General features: G+C 46.1%; 1 protein-coding gene across 2 annotated transcripts in view; it reads left to right on the top strand.

The window, feature by feature from the left end:
* Positions 1-21,544, top strand: part of RFC3 (replication factor C subunit 3) — a 520,251-nt gene that overhangs the window by 28,684 nt on the left and 470,023 nt on the right. For both annotated transcript variants that reach the window (XM_044073227.1, XM_044073225.1), the window contains one exon: positions 6,007-6,074. In XM_044073227.1, the coding sequence (XP_043929162.1) occupies positions 6,007-6,074 (68 nt within the window). The remainder of the gene's footprint in view (positions 1-6,006; positions 6,075-21,544) is intronic.

Genomic DNA, 21,544 nt, shown 5'->3' with positions numbered 1-21,544 from the left:
CTCCTTCTCGGCTCCGGTCTCCAGTGTGTTTTTCACCGGGACCTGAGGAGGAGGAGACCCGATCTCCGCCGAGGCTATCGAGGAGGCACTCCAGGCCTACCTCGGTAGCCTTGTCGAGATCTACGTATAGCCTTTCGGATGCTGATCTGGACCGGATGATGAGAAGGTTCATCCAGGCCCAGATGCAGATGGGAGTGCTCTTGCCTCCCCCCCTCTGGGGGGGAGCTCAACACCCTTTTTCAAACCGATTGCTCCTTCTCCGACCCGCTACCCGGGCTCGGAGCAGCTGGAGCCGAGCAGCTTCGGAGCCGGAGGTGGGTCGGTGCCAATAGTACTTTGTACTTCGGATCAGACCCTGCCCTCGAGTGCATCGGATCCGACCTCTCGGAGCCTGGATCCGAGCCTCGGATCCGGGGGGATCAGTGCTCCTTCGGCGCCGTCTGTGTCGGAGCGCACTGTCCCTTCGGATCCGAGCGCTTCGGCGCCGACTCCGATCTACTCTTCGGATCCGAGGGGGAGCCGATTGTCGGATCCTTTGGTCGAGGTCGGCTCCCCTTCGGCATTTGATGTAGTGGAGAGGGCCCTGTTGAGGGTCTCCGGACCCCGGCACTTGTTTCGCTCCGTCCCGCTCCCTCTGCACTGGGTCAGGCTTCCACCATCCGGCCCTTGGGACAGCCCGCTTCTGTGCCCCAAGCTGCTCCAATGGAACAGGTTGCTGCTTGTGAGGAGTCCTCTGACAGCCCCCCAGAGGATATTCCTCGCAAGCATACGTGCAAAAGGAGGCACATCGACTCCCCCGAGTCTCTCACGGAAGACACGGACTTGGAGGAAGGGGAAGGCTCCCCACGGTCACCCCCTGAGGATGTCTCATTTGGGGACATCATGGAAATGCTCCGTATAAGGGGGGGTGGTCTGCCCCCAAGTCTTCCTCGGACGAGTCCGTGTTCTTGGAGGCATTTGAAGCGGGCCCGTCTACCTCTTGGGTGTCCCCTCCTGCCGACCCCCTGGTGGACCTCATTACCACCAGGGCGTGGAAGGAACCGGACACCGTGGAGCCAATCCCTAAGAGGCCCGATAGGATCCTCAGCCCACCGTCAGACTGTGCCCATTGGAGTAAGGGGCCTCCGGTAGATGCCATGTTGACGGCGGCGGCCACCAAGAGGGAACTTGCTCGGGAGAGTCCCTCAGTCCATACAATGAGCAAGGAGTCTCGGATGATGGACCGCTTGGGGAAGCGGATGTTTAGTTCAGCGACCTTCTCGGTAAGGGCGCTGAACTACCTGGCACACGTCATTAGGATGCAGCGAGATCTCATTAAAGAATACGCTGCATCTCCCCCAGAGTCCATGTCGGAGGAGGACAAGATGCTGCACTCCACCCGCATGGCCACTCTTAGATCAGTTACTAATACCTCTATGCGGCTACTCTCCCATGCTACGGAAGGCGATTTAGAGCCGCAGGGGCAGGCCTAGTCACTAGACGTCAGGCCTGGCTCCGTCACTGCGATTTTTCTGAGCCCTTCAAAGCGTCTTTGCTAACGCCTTTGATGGTTCTGCCTCTTTGGCAAAACCGTTCGCGACACCTTGACCCAGAGCGAGAAGGACGGAAGACGCTGTCTGCCGCCGGAATCCGCTTCTCTGCACCCCAGAGGCCCTACTCTAGGAACCAAAAGGGTCAGAAGAAGATGTGGTTCCGAAGTCGCAGCAATCCCAGCCTGCTCTGGACAACCAGTCCTTCCGTGGCAGAGGAGGACAGGGAGGACGCCGCCCTAGAGGCAGAGGGGCTCCCAGGAACTTCGGGTCCAGAGAACCTTTCTCTGAACGGCCCGCAGCAACCCTGAGGGGTTGCCCGGCTGCTCCACTCTGGAGGCAGTCGGGGGACGTTTCTCGGGGCACCTAGCGGCATGGGAGTCCATAACATCAGACCGCTGGGTTCTCCAAATCATATCCAGAGGATACCGCATCCCTTTCCTTCACTTACCAAAGTTGAAGTCCCTCCCAGACGTTCCACCCGGTCAACGGGAGGCCGCTTTGGCAGAAATTGGCCATCTGCTAAAGAAAAGAGCCATCCAGCCCGTCCCCCCAGACCAGATCGGATCAGGGTTCTACTCCAGGTTCTTTTTAGTGCCAAAAAAGACGGGGGAACTAAGACCAATTCTAGACCTTTCTCTCTTGAATCTGGCAGTCCCCAAGGAAAAATTCGAATGGTCACTCTGCAATCTATTCTCCCCCTTCTGGGAGAAAATCACTGGATGTGCTCTATAGACCTCAAAGATGCGTACTACCACATCCTGATGGACAGGCGCTCCAGGAGGTTCCTCCGCTTCGGCTGGGAGCCAGTCACTACCAGTTCCGGGTCCTTCCCTTTGGTCTCACCACAGCCCCCAGGGTGTTCACCAAAGTATTAGCAGTGGTAGCGGCCCACCTGAGGCTTCAGGGGTACAGGTCTTCCCTACCTGGACGACTGGCTTCACCGCCCCAACAAGGCATCTACTACTATTGGCGAGACTCCTTTCTCCATCTTGCTCCCTTTCTGGGCATTACAATAAATCGAAGAAATCCAACCTGGCGCCCACACAGCTCTTGGATTTTATAGGGGCCAGGTTAGACACAAGTAATTTAAAAGCCTTCCTCACTGCGGACAGAGTTCAAAATCTGCAGCTCCAGGTGCGGGCCATTCTCCACTCAAGTTCTGTTCCGGCGGAGTTGGTCCTGAGGGCTCTAGGGTCCATGGCGTCTGCTATAGCACTTCTTCCTCTTGCCAGGCTCAATATGCGCATCCTCCAGTGGACTCTCTTAGTACAATGGTCATACCTTGCTCTCCCTATGCATCACCCCATTGCGATCAGCAAGGCTTGCAAGCGGTCCCTCCTGTGGTGGATTCACTCCCCGGATCTCCACGGAGGCCGCCCATTTTGTGCTTCTCCCCCTCTCGCCACGGTGACCACGGACGCCTCCCGCCTCGGGTGGGGGGGGCATTTTGTGGGCCGGACCATCCAAGGCACTTGGAACGATTCAGAGACCTTTCTGCATATCAACGTTCTGGAGATGAGAGCAGTGCTCTTAGCGTTGCTAGCACTTCAGGAATTTCTTCCCTTGGGAACAATTGCGATTCAATCGGACAACATGTCGGTTGTCTGGTACATCAACAAGCAAGGGGGAACAAGGTCTTACCCCCTTTGTCGAGAAGCCATGAGAGTTTGGCAATGGGCAATCTCCACCAACCGCTTTCTAATAGCAACGCACATTCCGGGTCGGTCCAACATCCTGGCGGACAAGCTCAGTCGCACCATTCTGACCCCTTACGAGTGGTCTCTCAATTTTCAAGTAGCGGAACGCATATTCGCACGGTGGGGAACTCCTTCATGCGATCTTTTTGCCTCTCCCTCAAACACCAAGTGCGACAGTTTTTTCGCTCTGATACCCCCTCCAGGAGGTTCTCCAAGAGACGCTCTGGTGCATGCTTGGCCACCCGGTCTTCTGTACGCTTATCCACCCTTGCCTCTGATGCTCCAAGTTCTTCAGAAAGCCTCTCGGGTGGGTTGCAGAATGATTCTCATTGCTCCGTTTTGGCCTCGACAGATCTGGTTCCCCTTTCTAAGGTCTCACTCGGTGAATCCTCCTTGGATTCTAGATCCCATTCCGGATCTGATATCCCACCCATCCTGCATATCTCCTCCGAACCTAACCTGAAGCTGACCGCTTGGCTGCTCCAGTTCCACTCTTGATCAGGACTCCGGTATTTCGTCCCCTGTTAAGGCTATCCTGGTGGCAGCTCATAAACCGTCCACTAGGAAAGTCTACCGCAGCAAGTGGAAGCGGTTTTCTTTGTGGGCGGAGCGGCAATGCCTGAATCCCTTCACGGTTCCACTCCCTTTAGTGCTTGACTTTCTAACCTCTCTTTTTAATGATGGTGCCAGCAGTTCCACAGTCAGAGTACAACTGGCGGCAATTTCTCATTATCACATTGGTCATGACTCTAGTCCACTTATGTCAGCCAAGTTGTGTAAAATTTTTCTTAAAGGTACTTTCCTTCTCAGGCCCCCTGTGAAACAAGCGGTTCCTCCTTGGGACCTCTCCTTAGTTCTCCAGGCCTTGACCGCCCCCCCCCTTCGAACCAGCGGCTACGGTGGATCTCAAATTCTTGTCTTTCAAGACAGCCTTTTTAGTAGCCATTACATCGGCCAAGAGAGTTTCAGAGCTCCAAGCATTATCAGCTAAACCTCCTTACTTGGTATTTCATCCGGACCGTGTTTACCTCAGGACCAACCCGTCCTTTCTTCCTAAAGTAGCTTCTGAGGCAAACATTAATCAATCCATTAACCTCCCTGTTTTCTTTCCTAAATATGAAAACAAAGGTGAATACAAGCTTCACTCCTTAGATGTTCACAGGCAACTTAGATTTTATCTAAACAGAACGGCTGGTCATAGGCAATCCGACCAGTTGTTTATTTCCTTTGCTAAATTTAATTTGGGCAAGCCAATTTCTAAAGTTTCTCTGTCTCGCTGGATTTCACAGTGTATCTTATTGGCTTATCAAGCTTCAGGAAGGCCCGCACCGGAGGGTGTACGCTCCCATTCAACCCGGTCAGTATCTACCTCTGCAGCCTTTAAGGCTAGGATTCCTCTAGATGATATTTGTGCAGCAGCCACGTGGGCTTCATCTCATACTTTTATTTCCCACTATAAGTTGGATCTTGCATCTAGGGGTAGAGCATCATTTGGCTCCGGTGCTCCGGAATATCCTTCCATGATGGCCCCAAGATTCAGGTAGCTGGGGACTCTGTCCCACAGGTTGCAGACAAATGAATCTCCTACTTCAGATTTAGAAGTTATGTACTCACCATAACGTTCCATCTGAGTAGGTGTATTCATTTGTCTGCAACCATCCCGCCCTCCTATCCCCCTGGCCTTTCAGTTTCCTGCATATTATGTGTTACCCTTTTCAGGGTGTTCTTGCTGTTGGCAAACTCGATCTGAGGTCATGAGGGTAGAGCAGGGCATTATGGGTGAGGGGAGGAGCTGAGAACTTGGATCCATAGCTGGTAAACCATGCCGGTTCGGATCCGATATCGGATCCATAACCCACAGGTTGCAGACAAATGAATACACCTACTCAGATGGAACGTTATGGTGAGTACATAACTTCTAATTTCCTGTGTCCAAGGTTGCATTTCTTGGATCTAGATCAAAATAATGCATTTCACGGTGCATTTCTTTCTTTCTCTTTCTCTCTCTCTCTCTCTCTCTCTCTCTCTCTCTCTCTCTCTCTCTCTCTCTCTTTCTCTCTTTCTCAGTTGGTATTTTCTTTTTGAGGTTATAAGTAAAGAGGTTGAGAGTTCAGGTGGGTTTGCCTCCTATCTCCCCTCAGAAACATTGTTTGAAGTGTTTCTATTTCATTGATAATTTTGCCGGGGTTTAGTACTTTTTGTCATCTTAATTTTCCTGTAGCAAGTAAGTCTTTTGGGCTAGTAGTGCTGTGTGTATTAAACCCAGCAGTTGGTATTGTTGGAGCATTACTCCGGGGTGGAGGGGCAGAAAATTTTCTGTGCTGATCAATTATATTTTCTGCAAAGTACCAATAAGTATATACCTTTATAACTGCTATCTGGCATTTAATACAGACGATAAAAGCTTTTTTCTGTCAGCTGGATCCTGTGGTTGTGGGTTTGATTCCTTCAGTCATTTGTATACTGTGCGACTGGTAGAGTCACTTAACTAGGTAGTGCTCCCCGGCTGAAAAAGGTATCCGCATTTCACCCTGGTTAACAAGTATAAATAAGTATGTGTGTGCGTACATGTAAATACTTGACGTAGATAACCGATAAGTGTGTGCGCATGCATGTAATCACAGACCTGGAAGGTGCTGTTGTGCACTATATTTTAAACAGAAAAGAAGGTCAAACTATATTTATATCTGTATTTTGCTATTTCTGTTAGTGAAGCATCATTACAGCTTAAATGACTATTTGCCAAGTATTTATTATTTTGACTTGCTTGTACATAGGCACCATCAAAGAAAAAAATTGAAATCAGTACGATTGCAAGCAATTACCACCTGGAAGTCAATCCAAGGTAAGCATTTCTTCTTGCACATGTCGGTCTTTAGTTTTGAATGTTTGCAGCACCAGCAGTAGCTTCCCCAAGTGGTATTGAATTAACAAAGTAAGGGCCTGGCATGCTTCATTAAGGAAATGTGGAATCTGGTGGTATGAGAGGTTTGACCTGACCATCCAGTTTTTTCAGGATTTAAAGATCATGTGCAACAAAAGCTGTACTTACCCAGGAAACTGCTGTGTCTTCATCTGCATTCCTGTCCTGAAAAAAAGTTGTGTTCCTCAATTTAAAATACAGCCAGAGTAGAAAGATTTGAATTTGCCAGGCTTGTGGCGGGCAATTAAACAGTATTTCCTAACTTTGTTTCATCACACAGAGTAAGCTGAGATGCAAAATCATAGTAGTCTTTTAAGTGTTGGAGGAAAGAAATCGAAAAGCAGTTTTCTGCGGATGCATGTATTATTTTCACTTTTCACCATTTTCTTTGCGATTCAGAAGCAGTCACTTGTTTACTGCACAAATAATGCCAGACGTTTTCAGGCAGTGTATAAACACTCTGTGTATATAGAGCATTATCTGCATTCGGGAGGGGGGGGGGTTCAGAAGCAGTCAATTGTTTACTGCACAAAGAATGCCAGAAGTTTTCAGGCAGTGTATAAACACTCTGTGTATATAGAGCATTATCTGCATTCGGGAGGGGGGGGGGGGATTCAGAAGCAGTCACTTGTTTACTGCACAAATAATGCCAGACGTTTTCAGGCAGTGTATAAACACTCTGTGTATATAGAGCATTATCTGCATTCGGGAGGGATTCAAAAGCAGTCACTTGTTTACTGCACAAATAATGCCAGACGTTTTCAGGCAGTGTATAAACACTCTGTGTATATAGAGCATTATCTGCATTCGGGAGGGGGGGGGATTCAGAAGCAGTCACTTGTTTACTGCACAAATAATGCCAGAAGTTTTCAGGCAGTGTATAAACATTCTGTGTATATAGAGCCTTATCTGCATTGAGGGGGGATTCAGAAGCAGTCACTTGTTTACTGCACAAATAATGCCAGAAGTTTTCAGGCAGTGTATAAACACTCTGTGTATATAGAGCATTATCTGCATTCGGGAGGGGGGGGATTCAGAAGCAGTCACTTGTTTACTGCACAAATAATGCCAGAAGTTTTCAGGCAGTGTATAAACACTCTGTGTATATAGAGCATTTTTTGCATTCGGGAGGGGGCGGGGTACTGAGCCACTTGCATGGACTGCATACCACAATTCTCTGGCCTAGCTGATGGTAATGAGATCACATTTCTTCTCCCTCACAGCAGGTTATATAATGTTACTACCAAAAATATCGTGCTAGTTTATTGGGTCTGTATTATATAAGCGAATGCTCAATATTGCAAACGCTATAATCAACCCAAATTCCACGAAAAGACAAAATACCAAACAAACAGATCAGCGCCCCCCCCCCCCCCCGGGAAAAAAATCGCTGATCTGTTAAAAAAAAACAACACAAAATAAAGTGGGGGGGTAAAGCCCCCCCACTTAAATATACCAACTCCGAGATCGCACCACATTGGAGGAAATGGCAAAGTCCCGAAAACGGCCCAGTGATTTTTTTTTTCCCCTAGGGAAAAAATCGCTGTTCTGTGCTCGGAATTTCGCCATTTCGCTGAAACAAGTTCGATTAAGCAGCGTTTGCTGATTAAATAGGATCCAAATTTATTCATACCTGCCAGCTTCATCTTTGCTTCTTCTTGGGTAGAGGCAAGACTGCATTGATGTTGTTGCATTCCTGAGCATTTCACTTCACTGTCTGCTGAGATGTTAAATAGGATTGTGTAGAAATGTTTGGTTTGTAACTGCTTGGCTACTGCTTTCTGTCCAGGTTCGCCCAAACTGGCTTCCCTGCTTTATCACACTTCATGCTAACATTACTTTTCACCACGCTGGTTTGCAGAATGCCTAGTTTTCACTTCCCCTGATCAGGTTATGTGCTTCTAACTATATTGCTCTTTATTGAGCTAGTTCACTTCTGTAAACATTGAACAAAGGAAAGGTCTGGATTTTGGAATTTCAATTTTTATGGCTTTTCTCTTTGACTGTACTTTATTTTGGTTACTTGGCAGGATAGTTTCCTTTCCACAAATCAGTGTGCATCACTTTATTTCTGTATGGCTTTTGCATAGATGCATTTCTCCTGATTTGATATCCCTGCCTCTTCTGCTTGTAATAATACTGATGTAAGTGATTATGCTGTTTTCCTTTTCAGCCCTGGCTGTATCCCTGTCTTTCTTTTTGTTGGTTGCTTAATGTAGAGGATTGTTGAATTCGCTGTGCATCTTAATAGTTTTACTTTCTGCTGCTCTTTTATTTTGAGTCTTGTTTTTGGTACTCCCCCTCATAGTTGCATTCCAGAAATTTAGGACCACTGCATTTGTTTAATTTGATTGAATTACCAAGTCTCATAGTATCTGAAGGTCTGTTTTTACATGATCCAGTCTGTCCACTTTAACAACAGGACTGGTTGCCAGCAGATACTAGCTGGATGGTAAATGCTGGACCTTAGTAGGTTCAAACTCTTCCCTTGATCTTATTTGTTGCCTTATTGCTCTTATCGAGAATCAATCCCAGGGTGTTTGGAGGTTTTTATTCCGGTGAGTTAGGAACTTATTTATCCATTTGTCTGGTAATCAAGCTTTACATCGGTCAGATTTTTCCTTTTGGTGTTTTTTTTCCCACTGTGTTTCTATTCAGATAAGGTGTTTTTAGCCTTGCTTGCTCCCCATTGGTTAGTTTGCGATTTTGGTACAGTTTCTTTTGGGGAGTTAGAGTTGATAGTTTACTTTGTGTAGGTGTGTACCCACTTTTGGCTTGACTTTATATCACTGTGCCTGTTTTGGCTTCCTTTGTTAGCTTTAATTGTGGGTTTGTTTCTTTTAGATTCCACATAGGGAAAGTCAAGGGCCTGTGGTCAGGAAATCCTTGAAGTGGGGGTACAAAATACTTCCCCAGGACAAGCACAAAAGCACATTTTGTGCATGGCTTGCCTTGGTTAGAACTCTTAGACAACTGGTATGACATCTGTAAGGAGTTTGGGTCTAGGATCCTTTGGTGAGGGGGAGTGAATAACTTCATTCTAAAGGGTTTGCTGTGTCATGACTCTGCTGTGGGGTCCAAGGGTCACAAAAAGAAGAAAAGGAAGCTGGAGTAACATAGTGTGGTAGGGGTACAGCAATGTCTTCCCCTTCTCTTACAAAGGTGTTCCATGCTGAGGATTCCCCTCTTAACTAGACCAGCATCTAGGCTGGGTTCTGAACAACCTTCAGCATTTGATGGTGTGCATTTAAAGATTTCTCTGGTGCATGACCCCCTCCAAGATGAAAAGGCTTGACAGCCTTTCCTCAGTAAAGGAGCCATTTAGGTAACTGTGGATCTGACTGTCCTACTTTTTTTCTGTACGTTTCTCAAACGTCTTTTTGCAGGCCCCTGTAGCTGTCTGTTTGGACTGCAGAAAATACAACTGTTAAGGCTTATATTGTGATACTCCATTTTTCAGGGTGGCAAGAGAAAGTCCCAGCCCCTCTGTCATTCCTGTTGTCCCCTCACCTGCCTGCATTTTGGCAGTGGTTGATTTTGAGCCAGTGACTCACTCATAGTTCCTTGCTTCCACATCCATACAGGTTATTTTTTTTGGTATTTTCATTCTTTTCCATGTGCCTGCCCATTCTCTGCACTGATGCCCTTGGCACTGTTCTTGCCATTGACAGTGTTGGCATTTGAGCCCTCAGGACTGAAGCCATTTTTGTTGCTGACATCCCTGTTGGTGTTAAGACTTGGACTGGTGTGCCATGATCATGGATGCTGACCTTTTCCATAAAACAGTTTTTTGGCATTAAGACCTTTTGATGTCAGACCCACAGTGATCTGTGATGACTTGGAGTTAGTTGCTCTTCCTTGAAAGTCTGCATCAGCATACTCTGCATCACTGGATGCCCATGTATCTCAGACCTTGGTGTTTATATCTTTACCCCACTGGATATATTCAGCCAGAATGCTGCCACAGGTGTGGGGCAGGTATGTGGTTCAAGACTCCTTTTCCTCCTGTGTAGATGGGTCCCTTTTGTGAGGTGATATGAGAGGAAGCAGCTGGACTCCTTATGGAGTCTCGTACCACAGAGACAAACTTTTATGAAGCCGAGAGTTTCCCAGTGTCCCCTCCTGAGGACTCCACATTTAGGGGGATCCTTGAATTGATAAGTCCAGTGAAGGTCTTGCCCCTGGTTTTCTCCCCTGGTTTTCTCCCCTGGAAGAAGTCCACAGGAGGCTTTCCTGTCTGCCCCATGTGCCTCTTGTGTGGTCCCACAAGCCCTTAGGATTATTTGTCTTGTATAAATGACTTGACATGAAATATGGCATGGTAGTTCTTATATCAATAAGACAAGACAAGATTTTTCCAGCCTCACAAGGACAGTCAGTTTTGGAGTAAAGCTACCATCAGAAAGTTTTTGTGCGTCTGGTTCAATTTGGGTATTTAATTAAATGGCAACGACATACTTTCAGTGTGACCTTCAGGAATGGGAGTTTGACACATGGCAAAATATGCCACTTGGAGATCTGCATAAGAAGCTGATGTTCCAGATGGCAACCTCTCCCTGTGATTCTTGCATACTGTGTAGTAAGTAGAAAGTTTTGTGCAGTAGGAGTGGGCTTCACTTCATGCTAACATGCCTCACTCAGACATGGCAACTGTAATGTGCCATTTTCCAATATGCCCTGTGACTGGTCCCCTGTTTTAGTCCACCACAGGTGAAGGAGAAACTGCAGGAGCATAAATAAGAATGCAAGATGCTCTCAGCCATTGATATGAAGTTCTCCACTCCTCAGAGGACACTTGCACTTAACCAGTGAAGTGCCTGGAATTTGTGGTTAAAAAGAATTCCAACAGGTTCAGTTTGAGCAGCTTTCTGATATAAACCAGTGCAGCTACTGCAACTTCCAAAATGAGCACCACCTTAGGGCAGAAACAGTCTATAGAATCCTTGTTAACTTGGCTGGCTGACCCTGTTTTGAGGCAGTCGGTGGTTGTACCTCCTTTCTGCATAACAACCCATTATGTAGAAGTGTAGTGAGAGTAATAGTATCAGAGGCTACACCATTCTCTTTGTGTCTCCTTCTTGGAAATTATTTCTTTACTATCCCAGTGTCCCACTCCATCAGAAAGCCAAACTAGAGGTTTCCAAACTTCAATTCAAGACTAGAGAGGGTTTGGATACCATTTTAAGCCTCCATCTGATGTTGTAAATCTTCATTCATGCCTTACTGTTAGGACTTGGTTCCATCCTCGGAACCGACACAGCCGTTAACAAGCTCGCACCAGCCAAAAACTCTCAGCTAAGTCCTACCCACAATGCCCCTCTCATAGTCTCTCCAAATCTCGTTTGCCACATTCCTCGTCAGACGTGCCAAGCCTTTCTCTCAAGCTAAATGTACTATTTTTTGTGGTTTACCTACATAATTACCTTTTAGTCAGTTTTTTCTTAAGCCTTTCTCCTCGTCTTTACTTCCTTGCACTTTCTTCCTAAAAGCATACCCTCTACCTTCAGTAGTTCCTTTCGTACCATCGTTGGTACTGTCCCTCTCTCCTACCTTTGGTAGGCCCTTCCCTTTACCACTTGTGGTATTTCTTAGTACCATTGTTGGTATTCTGTTTCCTCTGTTTGTTAAAAAAAAAAAAAAAAAAAAAAAAAATCCTCTTTTACCTACTGTTGGTTTTAAGTGGTGATTTGGTAACTTAGTTTTTGCATGATGTCTGATAAAACTAAATTGCAATGCGATAAGTGCTGGCGTAAGATGCCCAACTCAGACGGTCATGCCCGACGTGTTTATTGCTTGGGTGTTGACCATATTAATGTGTCTTGTGATATCTGTTCTGGCTTCAGCAACTGTACATTTGCTGAGCACAATAACAAACTCATCTTGAAGTGTATGTTGAAAACACTCTTCTCGGAGGCTCTTTCTGGGATGGAGGTCTCACCACCTCCTAATCCTAAGGATATTAAACATAAGGAGAAACCTAAAGAAAAGTGGAGTCACTCAGACCTCCCAACCATACCGAATTACTCTGTATTTACCGAGTTTTGGTCAATGAAGGTGCCACGATTCCATTGGCACCCCTTCATTTCCGCTTATTTTTTAAATTGCTGAGCTGACGCCATCACGCGTGATGACGTCAGCGCCAGGCTACCAGCCAGTCGGAATTGAGCTCAAGGAGCTCACGCCATTATTTCCGCTGGCTGCGGAATACAGCAGCAAGCAACCCTAATGGCAGTAATGCTCGTTTTATTTTTACAAGCTGGCTGCAAGCAGGAACCAGGAATACAGTAGTACTATCGGTTTTATATTTCCAATCCAAGCGCCAAGCAGCAGGCAGTGCGAGCGGGTAAATGTGGGATGGATAAAGCACTCTGTTGGGGAATTAGGTAAGAAACAAAGATGTGTGTGTGTGTACAATGCAAATATACATAAATATTTCTGTATTAGTACTGATACTGCTTGAGAGTATAGTGTGTTCATATAATGTGTTCACACTATAGTCTCAAACGAATATCAGTACAATACAGAAATATTTATGTATTTGCTTTTTCACGATGGCAGATTAGTGACAGTTATGAAGAAATTATCACCAGCAATCAATGGCATTTATATTTGTGAAAAATCCTAGCCATAACATCATTTTCATGCACAAAACATGGCAAATGATGTGCCCGCTTACATGAATTGATATAGGACAGCAGAGGCCAGACAGTTTTCCAAATTTCTAAATGTTGCTTTTTTACTCAGGCCCTGAACACCAAGTTGCTGCTTACATTCATTTTTTAACACTGTTTACCTTTTAAGCTGACTGGAAAAGAGGCAAAGGGATTTCATCTTATTGTAGAGAGCAACAGAAAAACATGCACTGTAATTTCAAACCAGAAATTTCCTGTAACCTGTCTCTAATCCATGGTATTGAGACAGCTGTATCACTCTATTTGCCATTTGTGGCAATCCTGTAGCGCTTGGGGAGTTTTGTGCGTTGCAGTCTTTTACCTTTTCAGATGTGGTAATTTGCTTGCAGAGAGTAAACCTGCTAAGAGCTGACAGACATTTATCACAAGCACTCACACAGAGTGACTGCCTGCAACAGTTTGTGGCTACAGCACCTGAATCTAAAACCTGGCCTCCTGGCACCAATTTTTGCAAACATACATCAAGAGAGACTTAGGAAAAGCACCTTAGACAAAACTAGATCAATTTTTGTAGTCTGTGTCAACATTAGAAAGTGCACAAAAATATTGAAAAAATGTCTTAAACGTGTTAATGTTCTGATTGTTACTAAATATTATATCATATGCTGTGTGTGTGTGTGTGTGTGTGTGTATATATCTGTGTGCGTTTGTGTGTACATGTGTATGTGCAAACTATTAACCTCAAAACTGTTGCAACTTGAAGTTTTATTTATTTATGCTTGTTGGTCAGATTAGTTCAGAGGGAATAATATGTGTACCTAAGGAGGGAGTAATATATCTTTCATTTCCCTGTAAACAAATTTTAGTGTGCAGCTTGAAAGAGTAAATACATTTGCAATAATTATTTAAGGCCATATTCATAAACCCATAGATGTATATGCACATGGAGCTCTTGAAGTGTGTACTGAGACATGCAGTTGTTGGATCCTGAGCCTTTTAACAAAATCAGGTTGCAGAATCACAGTTCAAACAAATGGTGATGTTTCTACAATCATATAAGTTACTAAAGAAATGTGAATGGAAGACTGCTCAATACAAATGAAGCTCTACAGGATACCGTTCATTAAATTCTAAGTTCTAAACTGATTTCATAAATCGCTGTAAACACTGAAGCAACATACATAGTGCCATACTGGAATTTCATATAAGCCTAAGTTGTTTCTATCTTGCTTGGTTGTTATATTTATAGAAATATGAAAATTAGGCAATATAAATTAGTATATGAACAACATTTAACATCTCTTTAGATGTACTCAATAAATAAGAAGTATCAATGCCCAGACTTTTTTGTACTAAGAATTGAGAGCTATGGTGAGAAGTGAGAACACAATTTATATTCCCCCATTATTGGCTTTGTTGTTTATCCAGGTTTTTTGTGCTAAGAGGATGAGAGCTATAGTGAGAAGTGAGAACTGAATTCACTAAATGATAGCCATTAAGTTTCAGTCTTCCTATTTTTCAAACTGCTAATTTAGCACAGTGGTATGTTGCACTGACTGTAGTATATAGGGTTCTGGTTTCAAGACTTGTCAGTAACATGCATGGTGATAGCACAAAATTTTATTCTAGCAACTTTCCAAAATTATACAAGCAATGTTTAAAATGTGTCCCTGGTTTTTGACCCTTTGCCCCCACCACCAAAAAAAACTTTATTTGAAAATTGCTGTGCAAGATGCCTATGGCTTACACTACTGTCATTCTGTTTATAGTTTGGGTGTGGAAGTAGACATTTATGATAGAAATGTTCTGAATTGGGCAGTTTTGTAATTACTGGTTCATGCATTTTTTTCATTGCCTACAGTACAGCCTACTGTTCATTCAAACAAGAAATTTAAAATGCACTAACAAGTGTGCTGTATTATACAAGGAATATAACTTAGTCAGGAAGGTGTATTAAAGAAAAGAACACATGTATGTTTCTTGTTTTGTGTGCAACGAACCAATGATTTGAAAACAGCCGAAAGGTAATCTTTATCCACCACTGGCCAGACAGATGCATTTTCTTTGTATGTGGTGTGGGTTTCAATGCTGTTTCACTTAAAGTGAGTTTCAAGGGCAGAGAAGTTTTAATGTCAAGTCTATTTTCATTGTGAGACAGTATTGCTTTGTTTATCAGATGTCTGTAAGTGTTTGTGCATTGATGTGCTGCAAAATGTAAAAATAAAATATAAATAATCATTGATTGTAGAAGTAAAGCAGTATACACACAATAGTGCTTATGGTAAATGGGGCGAAATAGCCAGGTAATAGGACATTGGAATCTGGTGCCATATTTAGTTTGTTCTTCAGTTTGCGTTTGAAAGCTGGTATCCAAAATTCCATCGGAGTGGGTGGGGTTACATAATTATGTATGCAAATTAGATGTTAATCAGCGTACAGATTTGTACCTATTTTTCATGGGCCTTGTCCAGATTTTTGATGTTTCCAGGTTGAGAGGTATGGAGTCACTCGGTACCGACATTTCTGTCCAAGAGCTGTCGGCTCAGACTTCTTCCACAACAGCGTCTCTGCCTTCTCCCTTGATGCTGACCGTGAGCTTATCACAGACTACTACTCCCGTGCCAGCATCGGTGCCATACTCGACCACACTACCAATGTGTTACATGGCTCCTCCTATGATGACATCTGCGGTCCCAAAGATTGAGCACCTTGCCAGGACAAGGTATTCTCCATCTTATCCTTTTTTTCTGGCAGAAATTTAGCCCTTTTATCAAAAGACCTGAATCTCTATCAGCAATGTCCATTATATCCACCAGGAGTCTCTCGGAACAGGATGTAGTGAGGGTTGTAGACCAGCTTTTGGCAGCCAGAGGCTTACTGACCCCAACTAAGTTTTCCCTCCCTCTTGGAACGGAAGCTTTCCTGGCATATTCGCCTGTGTATCATCCTTCAACCTCCTCCCAGGGTTCAGAGATTTCGGTACCCATGTCCATACTGGTGCACTCTGTCTCAGCTCCGGCAGTGGAGGCTTCCCTGTCGGTTCCAGTTACTCTTGGTGCCTCTGCTTCTTCGGAATTGCTGCACCTTTGGATCAGTGATTGGGCTGTTGGCACCATGACTCCTAGTTCGGTACAGATATTTTTTTCTATGGTGCCATCTCCAGTTCTGGCTTCGGCAGCTACCGGTCCTCTCAGTGCTCCTCGCCCGGAGGTGGGCTCATCTGGGCTGGATGTGACCCTGGTTCTGAGGTCATCCTTCTCAGTTCCAGGCTCCCATCCCCTCCTCCGGTGGCCCTGCTTTCCAAGTGATGGAAAGGGTCCTTGCCTCTACAGGCTCTCAGTTGGCACCCCTGGCATCGGAACCAGACCCCCCCCCCTCTAGTGTGCAGCTGCCCCAACCCTCTACTCTGGGATCTCTAGCACGGGAGCTGCAAGACCTCCCCTCAAAGGGAACCCTTTCTCTGGAGGAGTCCTCAGAAGACCCAACCGAGGAGCCACCCCAGAAGAAACATTGGTGATGGATTCCTCAGGGGAATCGAGATGCTTTCCTCTTGCAAAGACACCAATTGCATGAGGGAGAAGGGTCCGCACCGACTCCCCCGGAAGACGTCTCATTTAGAGACATTCTCAAGATCCTCAAACAGAGGGGAGATCGGAAATCCTCCAACCCTTCGTTGGAGGAATCGGTGTTTTGCAGGCTTTCTGTGCCCAACCATCTACTTCCTGGGTGACCCCACCTGCAGATGAGCTCATTAAGCTTTATCGTGCAGCATGCCTGGAAGGCCCTGGACAACATGGAACCAGTCCCCTAGAGGCCTGATAAAAATTTTGTCCACACCCGAAGACCAACCCAACTGGTCCAAGCAGCTGGTAGTAGATTCCATGGTCATAGTGGCAGCCACTAAGAGGGAACTGGCAGAAGATAGTTTCACTGTTCGTCCCCCGAACAGGGAGTCTCGGGTGATGGACAGACTGGGGAAGCGGACCTTTGCTTCAGCGACCTTTGTCATTCTGTCGCTGAATTACCTGGCACACTTTACTCGCATCCAAAGAGACCTAATTTCAGAAATGTTTGCCTCTATGGCAGGGGTACTGCCTGAGCAGGTACTTGATACTGTTGCCTCACAGCTAGCTACCCTAGAATCCATCTCAAACTCCTCAATGTGTTTGATTTCTCACTCCACCGAGGGAGCAGCTCAAGCAGCCGCATCAGGCATCATCATGAGATGGCATGCTTGGATGCGTTTGTGTGACTTCATGGACCCTTTCAAATCTTCCTTTGTCAACGCACCTGTTGACGAATCTTCCCTCTCTGGCCCAAAAGTAAGAGACGCACTATCATGCAGTGAGAGACAAAAAGACCTTGACTCCCATGGGCATACATTTTTCCACCCCCAGAGATCGTACTCCAGGAATCTGAGGGGAGAAATACTGTGGTTCAAGAAGTCCCAGGGATCTTTGAGACTCATGATGAGTGTTCTCCCCAGGGCAGAGGGGACAACTCATCTGGAAGATGTTCCTTTTTGCGGCAGAGGGGGTCCGCGCAACCAGGGCGCCCAGGACTCGTTCTTGGGCAGACCTTTCCAGCGCTCCTGAGCAGCGGCCCGATTGCTTTCCTCTGGAAGCAGTCGGGGAATGATTTTCTCTGCACCAAGTCTGGCAACTCATAACAATGGATTCATGGGTACAGAGAATAATATCCAGCGGCTACAATATTCCATTCGATCTCACTCCCAGACCCGTCAAACGAATCCCCGAAGTTCCACCCGGTTAGAGGGATACTGCAGCTTTGGAAATCGAAAAGCTGCTAAGAAAGAGTCATCCAACCAGTCCCACCAGACCAGATAGGTATTTTTAGTGCCAAAAAAGGCAGTGGACTGGAGACCGATACTGGATCTCAGCATACTAAACTAATTTATCAAACCTCAAAAATTTTGGATGGTCACGGTGCAGTCCATTCTCCTCTTTCTGGAGAAGGACAATTGGATGTGCTCTGTAGACCTTCAGGATGCGTATTGCCACATAAAGATGGACAAATGCTCCCAGATATTTCTTCACTTCCAGCTAGGAGCCAGTCACTACCAGTTAAGGGTACTGCTCTTTGGTCTCTCAACAGCCCCCAGAGTGTTTACCAAATGCATGGCAGTCGTGGTAGCTCATCTCCAATTACAAGGATTCCAGGTGTTTCCATGTCTAGACGATTGGCTCCTTACCGCCACAATCAGGAACCTTCTCCTTCTCAGTCTCTCTTACACTTAAGGTCTTGTTCTTCACTTGGGTATCATGATCAATATGGAGAAATCAAACGTTCCCAACAAGAACACTGGAATTCATTGGTGCGATCTTTGACAGAGCATCCTACCAAGCTTCTCTTCCTCCTCGCAGGCTTTCAAAAATAAGAAACCAGATTCAAGTCCTCCTCCCACAGACCTTTGTACCAGCATGCCTTGTACTACAACTATTAGGCTCTATGGCAGCAGCCAGTACCCTAGTATCCCTGGCGGGGTTGCACGTGAGACTGTTACAGTGGCTCCTTTCATCAGAATAGTCAATCTTAACCCACCCACTCGACCACATGATACGTCTTACAAACCTTTGCAAGAGAGAAATGCTATGGTGGATGAAGCCAGAAACAAATCTTTGGTGTTGACCATTCTGTCACCCCCAGCCCAGGGGCACGGTGACCACGGATGCTTCCCTGTTTGGGGGAGGGGGGGGCATTTCCAGGGAAGGACGGTCCAAGGCACTTGGTCCCCCATACAGGCCAATTTGCACATAAATGTCCTGGAATTGAGGCAGTTCTTAGTGTTGCAAGCATTCCACACATCCCTTCCTTCCGGGACCATTGCAATTCAATTGGACAACATGTCCGTTGTCTGGTACATCAACAAACAAGGCAGAACCAGGTCTTACCCTCTGTTTCGGGAAGCCATGAGAATATGGCATTGGGCGATGGCTTCCAACCACTTTCTCATAGCAACGCACATTCCTGGGAGCTCCAATCTCATTGCAGACAATCTGAGCAGGAACATATTGCTGCCTCGCGAGTGGTCCCTCAACCCGATTTTATAGCGGCCCAAATCTTCCATCACTGGGGCAGGCCTTGCTGCGACCTGTTTGCTTCACCCCTAAACAACAAATGCAGAAGCTACTTTTCCCTGATACCCCCCCTCAGGGGGAGTCACTGAGGGATGCTCTGATGCACGATTGGTTCCCGGGTCTATTGTACACCTTTCCCCCATTTCCCCTCATCCCAGAATTTCTACAGAAAGCTCAAAGGTTGAGAAGCAAAGTGATCCTCATTGCCCCTTATTGGCCCTGTTAAGTCTGGTTCCCTTTCCTATCGCCTCACCTAATCCACAGCCCATGGATCCTGGATCAATCTCAAGAACATGTTCATCGTGCATACAGCTGCAGTAATCACAGATGGGTTTTCAGCCGTCAGGCGGTCCCTCGGTCGGCCGAATTCCAAAGTCTTGGTCCGGCGTCGGTTGTTGTCGCTTACTCTTCTGACGTCAGGAAGGCCAGAGTATATAAGACACAGCCGACGCCATGTTCTTCAGTCTTTTTTGCCGCGCGATGCCCGAAGCAGAAGCAGTTCGCAAGTGCCGGTCGGCCAGCTCCTGAATTACGAAAATATTTGGAACCAAGTCTTCATTAAAGCTAAGTACCCGTGGGGAATCTTTTCTTGCCTCAGACTGATGTCAGAAAAAGTTAATAATTGTATTTCTTGTGGGAAGCAAATACCGCATAAGGATTTCCATTCCCTTTGCATACCTTGTTTGGGCCCAGACCACGACATCTCGGGCTGTCGCTTCGCTACCTTCAATAAACGCACTATCAAGCCGGGCAGAGTTCGCCCAACACTTTTTGGTAAAGCTTTTGACTATAAAATGTCGTCGGACACACCGCTTTATCCAAAAACGCAAGGAAAAGGACCGACATGCGAGGCCAAGGGTCTCCACCGACACCACGCCAAACAGGCTCCACGTGGTCCGGTTCTCAGTGAGACGCCTTTGCAGTCCCTGACTACCGACGACACTCCTTGGCGGTGTCTTCTGTACCGAGACCGCTGGGTCATCGGCCCTTTCCCAGACTACAACCGAAGCTCCAGCTTATGCCGAGCCTACTAATGTGGACAGATCTACATCCACCCATGGTGTATTTAGGCCTTCATCCTCTTTTTCTATTAAGGCCTTTACTAAATCCAAGACAGCCAGGCATCAAACTAGGCCTGCTGCACAAGGCCCATCTCCTGGACCCATGCCTAAGAAGCAGATGCTTAAAATGGCTGAGGATCTAATAACTCTTATCAGAGATTCTCAGCCCCCTCCTGACAAGAGACCCAGAGTGGAGGAAGAATCCCCCTCTTCTGATCAGGGATCCATTTTATCAGAGCATTCTGATGCTGAGGAACACTCTTATTCCCCTTTTGAGGATTCGGATGCAGAGCAGTCTATTCCTTCTGTATCCCCCCCTGAGGATTTTTCTTTGGGGAAACCTTGCACACCTTGAGGGAACACTTCCATTGGGAAGGCCAAGACTTTTCAGACTCCAAGAAAAGACTTAGGGAATTTCTTTGGTTACCTCAGCACAGACCTCTGGCTATTCCCCCTGTTTTGGAGGTACTGGATGATGTCTATTCGGAGGCTTATTTTAATCCTGATTCACTGCCTCCTGCACCAGTTAAGCCTGATAGATATTACAGAGTACCCAGTTCTCACCAATTTCTCTACAAAGGCCATAATGCTGACCCTGAAACCATTTCACAAGGCCCTAAGGGAATAAAGGCCTCCACTGCAAAGAATCCACTTCCTGCAGAAAGGGAATCTAGATCTCTAGAAAGGTGGGGTAAGAAGGTTTATACCTCGGCCACCCTAGCCATGAGGGCCTTAAACTGCCAGTTTCATATGATTAAATATCAACAGTTCCTGTTATCACAATTAAAAAGCAAAATGTCTCTACCTGAACAACCAGATTTAAAAGAGTTACAGGATATGATGCATAGTGCAGAACAAGTGGGTAAACACACTTTGCAATGTGGTTATGATGCCCTAGAGGCCTCCAGTAGAGCGGCTGCTACAGGATCAGTCATTCGCAGACATGCCTGGCTTAGAGAACAAAATCTGCCTGATCATGTAAAAGCAAACTTGATGCACCTTTACAAAAGGATGTTCTTTTTGGTACTAATGCTGAGGATATATTACGAAAAATGGAAGAGAAAGCCAAATCTATGCAAACTGTCAAAGCTTTCTTACAGGTCCAGCCACCACGATTTAGCAGGAATTGGCCATCAAAAAACTGGTCCTTTCCAGCCACTGACAAGCCCCAAAGAGGCAGATACAGACGCGGAAGGGGCAGAGGGCAATCACAAGGGTCATACAGAGGCAGACAATGGCAATCTCCAGCACCAAGAGGTGGTGAAGACGGTGCACAACAATACAGGAAGCAAACTCAGTGACTCCCTCATTTCCATGCCAAGCAAGTCTCAACTGGCAGCACCTTTGTGAGGGAAACTAGCATTATTTGCAAGCAATTGGCATATTGTCACAACAGACAAATGGATACTGGACATTATAAACAGAGGCTACAAATTTCAATTTCACACTCTTCCAAAAATGAGAGGCATGCCAAACCTACCACAAAATCAAAGGGTAGAGGCACAACTGCAAATTTCAAAGCTCCTAAACATGAGGGCTATACAAAAGGTACCACAAGGTCAAGGTTTTTATTCAAGACTTTTCCTGGTACCAAGAAAAGG

The sequence above is a fragment of the Protopterus annectens genome, chromosome 5.part1, assembly GCF_019279795.1.
Source record: "Protopterus annectens isolate FY-2018-M chromosome 5.part1, PAN1.0, whole genome shotgun sequence".
Taxonomy (NCBI): domain Eukaryota; kingdom Metazoa; phylum Chordata; order Ceratodontiformes; family Protopteridae; genus Protopterus; species Protopterus annectens.
Note: the sequence above shows the minus strand (reverse complement) of the source record. Positions and strands in the feature narration are given on the sequence as shown.